The 14,349-nt window shown below is 29.7% G+C and overlaps 4 protein-coding genes across 8 annotated transcripts; 2 read left to right on the plus strand and 2 right to left on the minus strand.

Moving 5' to 3' along the window:
* The first annotated feature begins 4 nt into the window (after positions 1-4).
* LOC118068447 (zinc finger protein 615-like) lies at positions 5-3,471 on the plus strand. 5 transcript variants are annotated; one of them, XM_035085863.1, is made up of 5 exons: positions 5-172; positions 586-738; positions 1,374-1,724; positions 1,785-2,643; positions 2,719-3,471. In XM_035085863.1, the coding sequence occupies exons 3-5, from the start codon at positions 1,395-1,397 to the stop codon at positions 2,826-2,828; spliced, it is 1,299 nt and encodes a 432-aa protein (XP_034941754.1). In that variant the 5' UTR covers positions 5-172; positions 586-738; positions 1,374-1,394; the 3' UTR covers positions 2,829-3,471. The 5 variants fall into 5 exon arrangements, with proteins under 5 accessions (XP_034941754.1, XP_034941758.1, XP_034941756.1 ...); XM_035085867.1 differs by having other exon boundaries at positions 1,809-2,643; positions 2,719-3,470; XM_035085865.1 differs by lacking the exon at positions 586-738.
* A 3,025-nt stretch (positions 3,472-6,496) lies between these two features.
* LOC118068450 (zinc finger protein 85-like) lies at positions 6,497-8,157 on the minus strand. Its single transcript, XM_035085868.1, has 2 exons — positions 7,384-8,157; positions 6,497-7,249 (listed from the first exon to the last, which is right to left on the minus strand). Exons 1-2 carry the CDS (start codon positions 7,733-7,735, stop codon positions 6,717-6,719), a joined length of 885 nt encoding a protein of 294 aa, XP_034941759.1. The 5' UTR covers positions 7,736-8,157; the 3' UTR covers positions 6,497-6,716.
* A 284-nt stretch (positions 8,158-8,441) lies between these two features.
* On the minus strand, positions 8,442-11,348 carry ENGase (Endo-beta-N-acetylglucosaminidase). The gene is made up of 6 exons (XM_035085577.1): positions 10,834-11,348; positions 10,300-10,752; positions 10,045-10,216; positions 9,385-9,935; positions 9,111-9,305; positions 8,442-9,035 (listed from the first exon to the last, which is right to left on the minus strand). Exons 1-6 carry the CDS (start codon positions 11,085-11,087, stop codon positions 8,921-8,923), a joined length of 1,740 nt encoding a protein of 579 aa, XP_034941468.1. The 5' UTR covers positions 11,088-11,348; the 3' UTR covers positions 8,442-8,920.
* Positions 11,349-11,444: 96 nt separating this feature from the next.
* wmd (serine-threonine kinase receptor-associated protein wmd) lies at positions 11,445-14,349 on the plus strand. The gene is made up of 5 exons (XM_035085579.1): positions 11,445-11,983; positions 12,294-12,592; positions 12,895-13,124; positions 13,205-13,341; positions 13,998-14,349. Exons 1-5 carry the CDS (start codon positions 11,869-11,871, stop codon positions 14,204-14,206), a joined length of 990 nt encoding a protein of 329 aa, XP_034941470.1. The 5' UTR covers positions 11,445-11,868; the 3' UTR covers positions 14,207-14,349.

The raw sequence follows: 14,349 nt of genomic DNA on the forward strand, positions 1-14,349 counted from the left end.
GGACTCAAGAGACAGGTGTCAACGGTCACGGAGGTCGTTATTTTACTCTTTTTTTTTATATAAATATCGTACTATTTTTTAAATTTAAACACGCCGGTGAAATCAGATACGTGTCGCGGTGCAATACACGAGAGGCCTTTTATGTTATTATCCCACCAAGGCCATATAAATGGTAAGCTTCACAACTCACAAGATATACTGTCCTGTTTATGGGTGCTATTCGATATGGTGACTGTGCTTTGTTTGAGTATATTTCGCAATCAAATCTATCATCGTTCACCCAATTGTATGTACCGGCTTTTTTAACGGCCATTTTCTTCGTTTCGCACGCGTGTTTGCAAAAATGGTCCACTTATCAAAACCATTGCACTTGGATGCCGGGTGCTGCTCTCTTTCTCCTTCGTACGTTCCTCATACGTTTCTTCTTACTCGACTGCAAGTAATCAACATCTTTTTGTGAAATTAATGCTCTTTTTGAAGAATTTAATTAAAAAAAAAGCAATTGCCATCAATTTAAAACAAAACATAATTCTACACTTCAACATTATTGTACATTTGCTGATTATTTTATTTTTTTATTATCAGTTCATGAAACACCCTTACTGCTGCTGTAAGTCTTGTTTCGCGACTTGCAGCCCCAAACGCCAACACTCTTACTAATACAAGCATGGAGTACAGCTACTCGACAGAATCTATGATGCTGACGCTATAGCAGACGTTAACAGCTCACTCCGGGAGGTATGCTGAAAATTTTCAATTTATCATTCCCTTAAATTCTTGAGTATCATTCTACGATACACACTATCTATTAAAAGCTAATTCTTTTTTTATTTTTGACCTTGATGCTAAATGTGTCCTGATGGATGTTAAATATTGAATTCGCGAAGTATTGATAGCATACAAAGTCCAATCTACAGCCATTGTCGGTAGAGGGTTGGTAACAAAAGAGAGATAGTTGGTGAAAGATAGAGAGAGTAATATTTTAGGGTTGGAATTAAACGAATGAGTGAGCGAGTAAGTGAGTAACCGCGTGCTAGACGGTAAGCAAAAATCTACCGTTTGTCATCGAGTGTATTATTCAGAATGTAATCGATTCAAGTTTTATCAAAAAAGTGTAAAATAGAAAAAGATCGTGTATTATAAAAACATGAGGGTGATATTTATGTGAGTAGATATGGTAGATGTTGTTGCGTGAGATTGCATTATCATTCATAAATCATTCATATTTTTTTCACTGAACATTTCAAATGTTTACTTAGACTCTATTGATTTACTTATCAAGTTTCTGCAGACTAAAATAAATATTTATATTATCCATTCTTCCTTATCAGCATTAAATATTAATATACTATAAAATTTTTTTATTTTTGCAGGTGTCGCATTGAGTATCTGCAATGAATTTCCCACCGTTTGGAAGTCATTTTCCTGGTACAATCCCTAGCATCCATCAGTTTACTGCTGATGGTTCCAGTGGAACTAGTGCTCGCTATGCTAATCATTTCCCCAATCAGCCTCCTATTGGAGTGCCGGTTGTTGGGAAATATCGTCCAGAGGTGAATGGAGCACAAACTGGTCAAAGTCAGGGAATGATTAATAATAAAAGTACCTATTCCAATAGTAATGTACATTCACATTACTCAAATGTGCCATACTCTCAAGCACAATCAGTGCCACAGCGACCTGCTAATTCACCAGGGATGCCTGAAAAACGTTCTTATCACCAGGTTTGTCTTTTTCAATAGACCCCTATGACGATTTTTACAGTAAATAATCAATTAATTTAGTCGAATAATTTCTTTTATCTGCAGGACGTTTGTAATCTACTTCAAGAGAAGAATAAAAAAGAGAAAAAATCTGAAGAACAACAAAGAAATACTGGAGAATCTGCTAGTACGATAAATGATACGGGCGGACAGCAAGATTATTCCATCCATCAGCATCATCAGCAGCATGCACACACTCAAACACCTGCATCAATGCCAGCAGCATGGCAATCTTTAGCAACTCCTGGCACAGTGGCTGATTATCTCAGCCATTTACCTGCAAGTACTTTACCACTTAGCTTGCATCATATCCTTAAATATTCTGCAGAGAGTATTAAGAAAGAGTCTGAAATGCAAGCGCATACCACTTCTGTGGCAGTTGCAACTACGACTACACCAAATATTATGATGTCTCCTAATGCAAAGAAAAAGAAAAAGAAGAAAGTACCTAAAGAGAAAAAACCTAGACCTAAACCTGGTGAAATTCGCCTCACGACTGCTCTTGATGGCTCAACTTTATATTGCTGCCCAGAATGTCATATGGCTTATCCTGAACGAGAACTTTTAGAGCAACATCTTTTGGGGCATACACTTGAGCGTCGATTTGTCTGTGACATTTGTGGAGCTGGTCTCAAACGTAAAGATCATCTAACACGTCATAAACAAAGTCATAATCCAGAAAGACCGTATGTTTGTACTGTATGCCTAAAAGCTTTTAAGAGAAAGGAACAATTAACTTTACACTTTGTTATACACTCGGGTGAGAAAAGGCATGTATGTACTGAATGTGGAAAAGGATTTTACCGCAAAGATCATCTTAGAAAACATACACGTAGTCATATTGCAAGAAGAGTTAAGGCAGAACTCAGTCAAAATGCCAGTATGTAGTTAATTTAATCTAATTGATTGGTTTTCTATTTATTAGATTGAAAACTAATGTTTGGTAATTATTTAGGTGGTCAACAACAAAATCAACAACAAAATAATGTAACGAATATGCAAGCTACAGCAGTATCAGCATCTTCTGTATTAACTGGTGGTCATCCGGGTCCTCTCCTGTCCTGAGCCCCGCCATCAGGGAGCTTTCAAGTTCCCCATCCAAATAATAGTGTTATTAATTCTCATCCAACAGCCCATCAATCTCATGTTCATCATCACCATTTAGCTGCTGTTAATGCTGCAGCACATCAAGCAGCTGTGGGAGTACACACAGCTTCATCAAGCCAATATCCGAGTCCAGAACTTAGCTTTCTTAGTCATGTAAAAAACTTCTGAGAATTACAAAAATTCTTGAAAGGTAAACGATTTTTTTCATTTATTCAATGTACACAAAAGAAAAAAACTGTGTATTTATTTCCTAAAAAACGGTTAAAAAGGTAGTATAAATGATTGAAACAACAATCTTGTCCTACTGTATAGATTTTCAAGAGTTGAACAATATTTTCTTAATAGATTAAACTACAAAGATCACATGACATAATAATTTCAATGAGATAAGATTAAGGAAAATAACTAAAATCAAATGTAGTAGAAAGTTAAGATGAATTAATATTTAGATATGTTTTTAATTTGTAATTGCAATATAAATTTAGATTTTTATTATTAATTCAAGTAATAGAATATTTGAATAAATGTCAGTATTTTTAAACAGCATTATTTCTCAAAATAAGTGAAAACAAAGTTTTTGGCAGCTATATTTTAGAATTATTAAGTAATTATATAAAAATGCTAAATTTTTTCATACGTTTTGTGTATTGTTTATTATTGTTTTCTTTTTTTATGAATTTTGTCTTTAAAATTTTTTAAATATTTGTTGAGTACTGATTAAATCTATAAGTTTCAATGTTTTTGAGATGATTTTTTACCTCCTATGTATATAAAGAAAAGTAGATCTAAAAAATAATACTATAGAATTAATTATTATTACATGATTAAAAGCCAATATTGCTGCATTAATCGTCATTAGTCTGACGATCATTATTCTTGTAGACTTCTGGTTGTGATTTTTTGTGATTGCTCGCCGTAAAAAAAAATAATATTTTTTCAGTACCTTTTTTTCCATATACTCATATTTTCTGTTAACGTGCCATTGTTATTTTCATTTTTAATGTTTGTTTCCTGACAATTTTTTTTAATTTTACTTTTCTATTCTCTAATTCTATACAATGGTGGACAAAAATGATATGAATTTATCTATACATACTGTAAAGAATAAGTTTTATGCGTAGTTTATAATTAACATGATCAAAAGCGTGTCCCGATTTACTTGAAAAGCTTTTGGAAAATAAAAAATCGATGAGATATAGTGACATAATAACAAAATATATATATAAAAAAAAACACGCTCTTTGGTCATTTGGCAAATGCCAAATTCAGGTTTTTCAATGTCAGACCTCAAATATATAAACATAAATAGTTTTTAAAAATGATTATTCTATGAAGCACACGTTATACTGTTTACAAACAGCATTACGAAAATTGCATAAATATGTGCTGCTGAGTATATGTAAAAATTATAAATGTAAAATGATGTATTGAAGCTGCATTGGAATATTCCACCGCCACCGTACTATTATAATTATAATCATAATTTAAGCGAGTATAGTAATGATAGTTTGTAAGTTTGTATACAAAAATAAAGAATGTAGTTCCATAGGATAACAAAAATCAGGCGATAACAATATAAATTTTTAATTTGACAAAATATAAAATATTAGTAATAATTAAAAGAGAGCTAATGGAGAGAAAGAGAATGCAGTAATGTAATGAAGAGATTGTATGTTATCGGTCTTATATTTTTCATTGTAACATTTATGGTAAAAACAGGCGAATAATTGAATATTCTTGCCGTGTTAGGATAAAACTTCATATGTATGTATTTTATTCGATAGGAACACTGCCTATTTGAGCATGGACTTGAATAGTTTTCATTTTAAAACGGTGTATTATTGGAACATAACTTTGAGTTTTATTTATGCTATTTAGTAAATATAAAAAATTAATACATTTATAAGGAATAATGTAGACGCCTAGATAAAATATGAGAAAGTGGAAAAGAGAGATTTAATATTTTTTGTATTGCAAAATAGATAACAGAGCTGAAAAAGATGTAGGGTTGAAAGGCTACATAGAGCACCTGAGACATCAAAGCTTTCTCGTGGCGTATGCTTGGTATTTAAATTGTACTTTATATGCATCATCAAAGTCCACCGAATCCACGATCCGAAAGATGTTTCAGAGCTTTTTTTTTATAAATCTTTTGTTAAAATTTCTCTACATCTTCCATCAGTCGGCTCTAATGTTTACTATAATTATTGCAATAAATTTACTTTGCGCAATAATATTTTTTTTAATGAGTTGCAATGTTTTTGTTGAATTAAAAAATTTTTTGTTAAAAATATAATGTATTTTTGAATATAAGCAAATTAGTTATGTTATTTTTTATAAAAGTATTGAATGAAATTTAAAATTAATTCAAACATTGAAACTAAGTTTCACACTTTTTAAGTATGTTGCTTATAAAGTTATGAATCGAATGGTATATTTTGTATTTTATTAATTTATTTTAAAAAAGTAGCGAGAAAATTTGAAAGAAATGTAATAGGTTCTCAAGAACTTGTACTGATATGTTTCAAATTTTGCTAGACAATTAAAAAAACAAACGAACGATCAAGAGAATATTTTTCTACACAATGTCAAAATTTACATTGTAAATTTCATCATTGTTTAACAAGGATGATAATTGTAAACAAAATCAAGAACAATATTAAATTAACAAGGAAAAGTGTAAACAAATGCTTGGATGTTGGTTTTAAGTATTGATGTGATTCGTTGGATACTGGATGATGTGAACAGTAAAAATGAATATGATTTTTATTGCTTTTGTTGTTCAAACAATAATGAACTTACTGAGACTAATGTGTTGCGAGTGGTAACTGTATTATGTAGGAAATATATAAATAATAATTATAATAGTTATACATTTATAATAATGTAGAGAGTGCGTAAGGTTGATGATAAAATTGGAATTTTTCTTTAAAAAATCATATATACAGAACAATATCGAAAGCGAAAAATGAGAAAAGAAAATTCATTGATAAAGTACAAAGAATGATAAACACAAAAGTAACTTCTTTACTAGCATTATAATAGTTAGAGTCAGTTTATAAGAAACCTAAGTGTTTATATTTTTTTGTTCGATCTCTAACATTATTTATTTTTTGCCATTTAAGTCATCCATAGTAGAACCAGGCTCTTCCAGAAAACAATTGGAATCAGAACAAAAGTAACAATGTGCATATTATCGTTCTTCGCAGCAAAAGTTTAGAATATGTTAATCATAACTAATAAGAAATGAATAAAAAATAAATCGTGAAATAAAAATGTTGGGAGGAAAATTAGTTTAAGAATTCAATAATAGACGGACTGTGCGTAATTGAGCGATTCCACCTATGATCTCAATGTTTTATTTTTGTATAGATTATAAAAATGCATAACCTTTGATAACATATAAATAAAAAAGCCACAGAGAATAAAAAAGAATGATAGAAAGCGATAGAAATAAAAATATACAGAAATGCTGAAAAATATTTGCAAAAAAAAAAAACAATTAAAAACATTCCTCAATGCTGCTTTAACTTATACTCTACCTAACATACTTGATTGTATGTAAATTATACACACAGAAGATTGTAATAAAGTCGAAGTTTAATATTCATTATCTGTCTCTTTTATTAATTACTTTAATAATAAACCATCAATCAAGTAAAAAATACATCATAATAAGTTATATAAATCAATAACGAAAACTTACTTTCCATTAACATTTTATGTTCATTCTATAAGTACGTATACAAATACAAAGAATTAATAAAAAAGCTTCATTATTATTTAATAACAATTCATAGATTACAACCTTTGTAAGTTCATTTCTTTTATCACGAATTATAAAAACTAAGTACGAAGAATAGAGAATGGTGATGTTCTTAATTGTCGTACCATCATGGCAATATTACCAAGAGTTTCTCCATTTGGGTTTCCACGGTCTTCATTATTATTAGCATCGTCATTTTTGTTATTATCATTATTATTATTAATATTTGTATTATTGTTGCTATTATGATACTGCGGTTGAATGTTCATTTTATTATTAGAAATATGACTTTGAAGATGTTTCTTCAAATGGTCTTTTCTAAAGAAAGCTTTGCCACATTTGGAACATATTTGATTTTTACTACCAGAATGAATTATCATATGACGAGCAAGATGCTCATTACGTTTGAAGGCTTTACAGCAAAGAGAACATTTGTAGGGTCTATCCTTGTTATGTCCTTGTTTATGACGATCTAAATGTTCTTTACGTTTGAGACTAGCACCACAAATATCGCAAATATGAGGTCGTTGTCTGTGCTCCTCTAAATGAGCATGAAATGTGTCTTGATCTTCGAATTTTGTCGGGCATTCTGGACAGTGCAATATTACAATACCTGCAATCAATTAGAAAAAATGTTTTGAGTTGTTCCTTAAGTCAAATAAACATGACATTGAAAATTTAAAGTAGAATAAATTGTATTCTCTTAAGATCATTAAGTCCTTGAGAAAAAAATTTTCGTTTACAAACCTTCAGATAGACAACTGTTGAAAGTAGAATCGTATTGTGATACTCGATTAATTCCTAATGAATTAGAACATCTTGCTAAATATTCCGAGGTTCGTCGAAAATCAATCGACAAAGGATCGGTCATTGTTGAAGCGTCGATTTTTTTAATTTGATTGTTAGTTGAATTTTTAATAGGCGATTGATGTGCATTACCTTGATTCATTTTCTTATGATTAAAACTATTAATATCACGATTTTCATCCATTTGACCAGCTCGACAATTGTATGATGAATAATTTAATGTACTTGCTTCATAATTATTTAGTTGCGGAATATCTGATGAGTATTTTGAATTGCCAGATTCAAAAGCCATTTTTTGATGAATAGTTAATTTCTGATTTTGTTAATATATTAACTATAAGTTACTTTAAAGTTAAAGCATTTAAATGATATAAAAAACTACATTTAGTGTATTTAATTCATGATGAAACCCTTCACTTTACAACCGACGAATACATTTATTCATTCACTATGATTCGTTGTCCATAACGATTTGATAGAAAAAATTAGAAGCTTCTATTCACCCCACATAACAATATAAAATGAATAAATTGCGCATTACGTCCGTATAAAGACGCATTAGCACATCAACTACATGCAATTATATAAAAGAAACTTTGTACAATTTAAATTCACCACTTATGGCTTATAATATCATTTTAATATACATAATTAAATTAATAAAATTGTTAATCAATTATTTTAGAACCTGTTTCACAGTAAAAATATTTTTTTAGCACGAGATACTGCAGACATCTAGAGGAGGTACTGAAGTGTAGAAAGGTAAAGCCGCTAGGGGTTGAGAGATTTCAAAACATGATGAAGGATCTTTAATAAACGTCTGTTGGTCAAGGTGTATTAAATTTTACAATTATTTTATTTTAATATATAACTTTTTTTATAAATCTAAATTTATTATACAGTTTATTAATTACATAACAATGAATAATTATTTATAAAAATATAATTATAGAAAATATTTATATATTCAACTTCCCATTAGGAAGTCATTGGTGAAATTTGAATTTTTATATCTTCACATTTCAAGATATTTGCGAGCATACTGACTAATTTTAATAATGAGTGTGTACGTATGTATCTCAGCATTTTTTTCGTTTTCTATATCTTAAGATCGAAATATCGACTTCAATCAAAATTTATTCGAAAGATATTAATATAAAGAATAAAGAAAATCTAAATGAAATTTGAACGAATTCGGTCGAGCCATTTTTTTATAACAAAATAACTAATAAATAAGTGAAAAGATTAGCTACTTAGAAGACTTTAAAGCCAAACGATAACAATTTCATTTAAAAATTAAGTTGATATTGACAAAACATTATTGTACATAATCAAATATGACTTTCAAAAATTACGTATTGTTTATAGCAACTTGAATATGTTATAAACAATTAATAATGAGAAGTTTGTCGTGTTAGCACCAATAAAGTGTGCTCAGACCTATTTTTATTTAATAATTTTAAGCAGAATAAATATTTTATGAATGAATGGCTGGCAGTGGCTGAATGTTTATTTTTCCAAGATAATATGTACCTGTTTTTGAAAACCTTACTCCAATTTCATTTATTGTTCTATTTATAGTACGATAGTAGCTGTTGATTTAAATTGTTAATGTAGATAATAATTGTAAATAAAATGTATACTTTTTAATTAAAAATTCTACGGACCTTTTTTTCCATTTTGCATTAATTTCGAATGTCTCATAAGGCTCCATAAATTGAAATGATTGATTACTGAGTAATATCAAAGTAGGATGATTTGCAGTCTGTTCGGTTGCCTCATTTGTATCTAAATCTTCACTAGATCGATGAATTACATATATTTGAACATCAGAATTAAATTCCAAATGCACTAAAAATAATCTGAAATTTCCAATAAATTATCAGAATTCAGTTACGTTTAAAACATTATTTGTTATTAATAAAAATAAAATAAATTGACCTATAGTATACTTGTGAATCGCTTGTGGTAATTTTAACTGATTTGCCACCATTATAGGGACATCTTTTAGAGCAATAAATATTATTTTTTAATTCTGATTGTAACTTTTTCTCAACTCTTATTTCATGACCACGAACGGTAATGACTTGTAACGCTGTTTCGTATATACATTCAGGAATAAATTTTTCTTTCTTTTCTTCACTCACTTCATTTACCTCATTCTTTTTCTTCAGACATCGTACAGATGTGAATTTTAAGTGTATGCTTGGAACAGACATTTGCGGTTGTTGCCAAGATAAATTATAAAACGGTTGTGCCGCATATTTATCACATTCACCGTGATAATAAAACTTTTCACCAGATCCAATACAGAATGATGAAGAAAAGGATACATTTTCATAAATAGGAACATGCACGTATAAATATGGAGTGAGTTGAGCCCAGAATATATTTTCAATTAACATAAAATCTTTGGCATTGAAATTTTCATGTGTCCAGCCTGGAGCAAATATGGCAACTGAGAGATCATGTTCTCGTATATTTTTTAATGCCTGAAAAAAATGAATATTCATCAAATGAATAACAGACAGTATTGTGATTTTTTATGTATATAACACATTATATAATAAATAAATTAATTCTACAAAAGTTTAACTTTACCTCAATAGAATTAAAACCTCCGCCACCAGGACATCCTCTACCCCAAACATCTAAACCAACATAAATGTCTTGTACTCGATTATTTAAATCTGCCATAGCTCGACTAGTTGCTAATCCAGCATCAGTCCAATTATAATTCAAAAATATTCCATCGCAATTTTCAAAAAAATCTCTAAAAATCAACCAAACGAACGAATATATATCAGTACCTATCGAGTTATTGAATTGATTGTGTGACTAATTGAAAGTTCTTACTTATTATGCTCATTTAATTGATTTTGCCACTTTAATTTACCGTCAATTGTAACACTATCATACCAAATAACTTCAGATCCTTCAATATTACTGTGCATTTCCACAGTTAAATACTGAACAAAATAAAGCAACTGTTGAATGTGATCCTTTTGTATTTCATTTTCAATATTTAAAAGCCATCCTTCAAACTTATAATACTTTGCCAACATAACAAGAGCATCTGCAAATTTTTTTGTTTCTTCAATTGATGAAAGAATATGCTCCCAAATAATTTCACCATCAGTTCTTTCAGTAATAACTGTTCCCAACACTTTAACTCCATGATTATGAGCTGCATTAATCCAACCATAAGGTGGTATTGTCACTAGATAATGACTAAAGTATATGAAAATATCTACAATACTCCAATGATAAAATAAGTAAGAATCATGAGCTAAAGAACCATAAAGAAATCTGTAAACAAATAAAAAAAATTACAAGCTCAAGTAAAGTATCTCTGTTATGAAGAACAATTTTTTTAAATAATTTTCTTACCTATCTTCCAAGTAGCCTCCTTTCATATCATGGCAAATTATTGTTTTAGGTTTTTTATCGCGATTTAATTTTGTCAAACGACCTGTCACTCCTTTCAAATCACAAATTTCTTTTCCATCATAAACGTAATCTGTACATTCACGTAGTTTGACAATATCCAACCAAGGCTCCAAATTCTTTAACCCATCATAAAGAGCATCTAACGTAGCAAAAGGTTTCGCAGTACGATGATATGTGTCAATACTATTAGCCATTTTTATTAGAATCGAGATTTCATGAGTTTAAATGCTCTCTCACGTGTTATAAAGATCCTTTCTAAACAGAAACAACTTTTCAATCAACAACTCCACCAATAAATCTCTCATTTTATTGTTACTGTCAACAAAGACTGCCGGAAATGACTAGTTTTTCAATATCTAAGTAATACAAGGAAACTAATTATTTTTTATCTTTATCAGTTGTTTAATTAAATTAATGATAATTAATTTAAAATCATCTAATCATCTAAGCATCATGTTACATGACAAACACAAAGTGGTGTGTGATCAATTACCCAGAAAATTTTTATGTGGCGCCCTCAATAGTGCTTTCAGTGACGTTTGCCGGTACAACAGTTGACCAGTGGCGAAGGGTGCGCTTTGAATAATAAAAAGATCCGTGGGTATATATATGTTTTACAATTGGATTTGAGTACACACGATTTTGTACACCTAAACCGAAAGTGTTGCAAACTGGTCACTGTTCTATCGTTAATCAAATTATTCATTTTAATCTGTTGTGTGAAAGTTTTTCTATGCGAAATTTATCATTTGGCTTCGAAAAACTGACAGTTTCATATTCGAACAATAATGTTTTCTTACATCAAGTGTAAAATTATTTTAAACAAGTAAACCCTTATGTTTACATTTTCGAATAAGTATCACAAAAGTTATAAAATATTTATTAAAAAATTTTTCATCTTCTAATCAAGTTTTTAATAAGTGTAATTAAATTTACGTGAACTAACCTCTAAAAGTGTTGTGAAAATTTAAACAAATGGCTAATTTGCGGCAAACTCCTTTGACATGCAGTGGACATACAAGGCCTGTTGTTCATTTAGCATTTTCTGATGTCACAGACACGGGTTACTATCTAATTTCAGCGTGTAAAGGTATGAATGATTCTAACATTGAAAAAATAAATTATCCCCCTTAGATTTTACTGCCTTTTTACTGATTTATTAGCATCCTTCAAATGCTAATATCCGTGTTCTTGACTGCCTTGGCCTAGTTCCGGTGTTTTCAAGACTTCGTACTTTTATTCGCCGATAACTCGAGGTCACTTTTGTGATTTGATATAGTAGTTCCTTTGAATAATCGAATTTAAACCTTGATGTTCCCTCATGTAATCATTCATTGTTTACATTATCTTCATTTCCTACTTTCAATTAAATATTTACATTAAAATTGTTTTAACTTTAGATGGAAAACCTATGTTAAGACAAGGTGACACTGGAGACTGGATTGGTACATTTGAAGGACACAAAGGAGCTGTCTGGGGCGTTGATTTAAACCGCCAAGCAACCAGAGCAGCTTCAGGTGCTGCTGATTTCAATGCTAAAGTCTGGGACGCTATCAAGGGCGAAGAGATTCATTCATTCCAACATAACCATATAGTCAAGTCTGTTGGATTTAGTACAGATTCAAGCCATTTGTGTACAGGGTCAAATGAAAAATTACTACGTATTTTTGATCTCAATAAACCTGATGCTGCACCTCAAGTAAATTGATTATGAATATTCTGATTAGTTGTCTAGAAACCAAATTCATCTTGTCTAGAAAATGATATCTTATTTTGGAATATAATTTGACTTCATAATAAGAACATATTAAATCAATTAATTATTGAATCAACAATATTATAATTTTGGAGCAAGAAAATTTTTTTTTATTCTTAAACTGATTACTTACTATTGATAAATAAAATCTTGTTTTTGAATGTTTACTAATTTTTTCAATGGTTTCAGATTTTAATTAATTACTTTCAAAGTGATCTAATGAAATAATGATTGTTATTTTTAAGGTATTCTCTGGCCATACCAGTTTCATTAAACAAGTAACGTTTTTCAATGATAATAAAATGATTGTTAGCTGTGCTGATGACAAAACGTTGAGAGTATGGGATAGAAGTACTGGCCAAGAAGCTCGTCGACTTGATTTTCCTGCTATTCCAAGCTCAATGGAGGTTTCTAAAGACGGGAAAATAATTACAACTACTCATGCTAATATTGTATCATTTTGGAATAGTCAAGAGTAACTATCTACTTTTACTTTTTTATATTCATCATTCATCAAGCTTTCTCTTCTATTATATTGTAATTTCTTTTTTATAGTCTAACAAAAATACGAGAGTACACTATTCCTACACAAGTCAATAGTGTTAGTTTACATCCAGACTGTACAATTTTCGTCTGTGGTGGTGAAGATTTGAAGATGTATAAATTTGACTATGCAACCGGTGTAGAATTAGGTAAATTTGATTTGTATTATAATTTTTGTCTCTTCTACATACATTCATTAAAATATAGTCAAGACAGGTTATTTCTGCCCTCAGGGAGTATGTCGACCTAGATTTATAGAGTACTGAGAAGTATTAAATCATTTAGAAATATGTATGTTCTTTTCTCTGTCTTGAAATTTGCTAACAAAGCATTTCTAAAATTGAAGTTAACAAAGTTTGTGAGAATGAAAGTATTTATAAATTTTTGTTACTAAAAGATTGATTTAAAAAAAAATATTTATATTATAAAAATAGGATACAAAAAGGAAACAAATGAAAACATTCAGTTTCAAGGATTATGGATATCTTTTTTCTTAAAATTCACCTTGTGAATCAGAAATAAATAATTCAAAACATAGCATTGAATTCAATGATAAGAATAAATATTTAATTGATTATCTTTTGATTATACCTGTTGTTTTAAGAATGAAATGTTTCTTTTAATTACACTGTGAAAATTTAGAGAAATAATTTAACGAAGCCATGACATAAATAGAATTTTTTCCTCATTTCTATTACTCTCATTTTAAACTTAGAGACTAAAAACATATGATTTTCAATGCATAGTGGTTATTAAGTAACGTCGTTATTATAAAAATGATGATAACATGTATTTTTACTTTCAGAATCATTTAAAGGACATTTTGGACCAGTGCACTGTGTGCGGTTTTCTCCGGATGGAGAATTATACGCAAGCGGTTCAGAAGACGGTACTTTAAGATTATGGCAAACGACTGTTGGAAAAACCTATGGCCTATGGCGTTGTACTGAACAATCATCAGTCCAAGAAAATTCTTCCACTGTTAATAATAAACAAGAAGTTTCCGCAAGTTAAACAATCCAGATGCTTTCATTGTAATTTAATACTGAATCTACTATTTTCTGTGCAATGATGTAATTGAAATACTCTGGAATCTTTGAAAATTTTTGTATGGGATCTCATTGTTATATCTGTATTCTTTTTGTGAAGTATGTTGA

The sequence above is a fragment of the Chelonus insularis genome, unplaced genomic scaffold (genome assembly GCF_013357705.1).
Source record: "Chelonus insularis isolate UGA/USDA-ARS -01 unplaced genomic scaffold, ASM1335770v1 contig_3_pilon, whole genome shotgun sequence".
Taxonomy (NCBI): Eukaryota; Metazoa; Arthropoda; class Insecta; order Hymenoptera; family Braconidae; genus Chelonus; species Chelonus insularis.

Coding starts and splice junctions, on each gene's coding strand:
- ENGase (XM_035085577.1), bottom strand. CDS start 11,087: ATGGCTAATAGTATTGACACATATCATCGTACTGCGAAACCTTTTGCT. Junction 9,306..9,384: donor GATTCACAAGTATACTATAG/GTCAATTTATTT, acceptor TGGAAATTTCAG/ATTATTTTTAGTGCATTTGG. Junction 9,036..9,110: donor AATGCAAAATGGAAAAAAAG/GTCCGTAGAATT, acceptor TTAAATCAACAG/CTACTATCGTACTATAAATA.
- LOC118068447 (XM_035085863.1), top strand. CDS start 1,395: ATGAATTTCCCACCGTTTGGAAGTCATTTTCCTGGTACAATCCCTAGC. Junction 1,725..1,784: donor AAAAACGTTCTTATCACCAG/GTTTGTCTTTTT, acceptor CAATTAATTTAG/TCGAATAATTTCTTTTATCT. Junction 2,644..2,718: donor AGAACTCAGTCAAAATGCCA/GTATGTAGTTAA, acceptor GTAATTATTTAG/GTGGTCAACAACAAAATCAA.
- LOC118068450 (XM_035085868.1), bottom strand. CDS start 7,735: ATGGCTTTTGAATCTGGCAATTCAAAATACTCATCAGATATTCCGCAA. Junction 7,250..7,383: donor CAACAGTTGTCTATCTGAAG/GTTTGTAAACGA, acceptor AATTGATTGCAG/GTATTGTAATATTGCACTGT.
- wmd (XM_035085579.1), top strand. CDS start 11,869: ATGGCTAATTTGCGGCAAACTCCTTTGACATGCAGTGGACATACAAGG. Junction 11,984..12,293: donor TCTAATTTCAGCGTGTAAAG/GTATGAATGATT, acceptor TTTTAACTTTAG/ATGGAAAACCTATGTTAAGA. Junction 13,342..13,997: donor TGCAACCGGTGTAGAATTAG/GTAAATTTGATT, acceptor TTTTACTTTCAG/AATCATTTAAAGGACATTTT.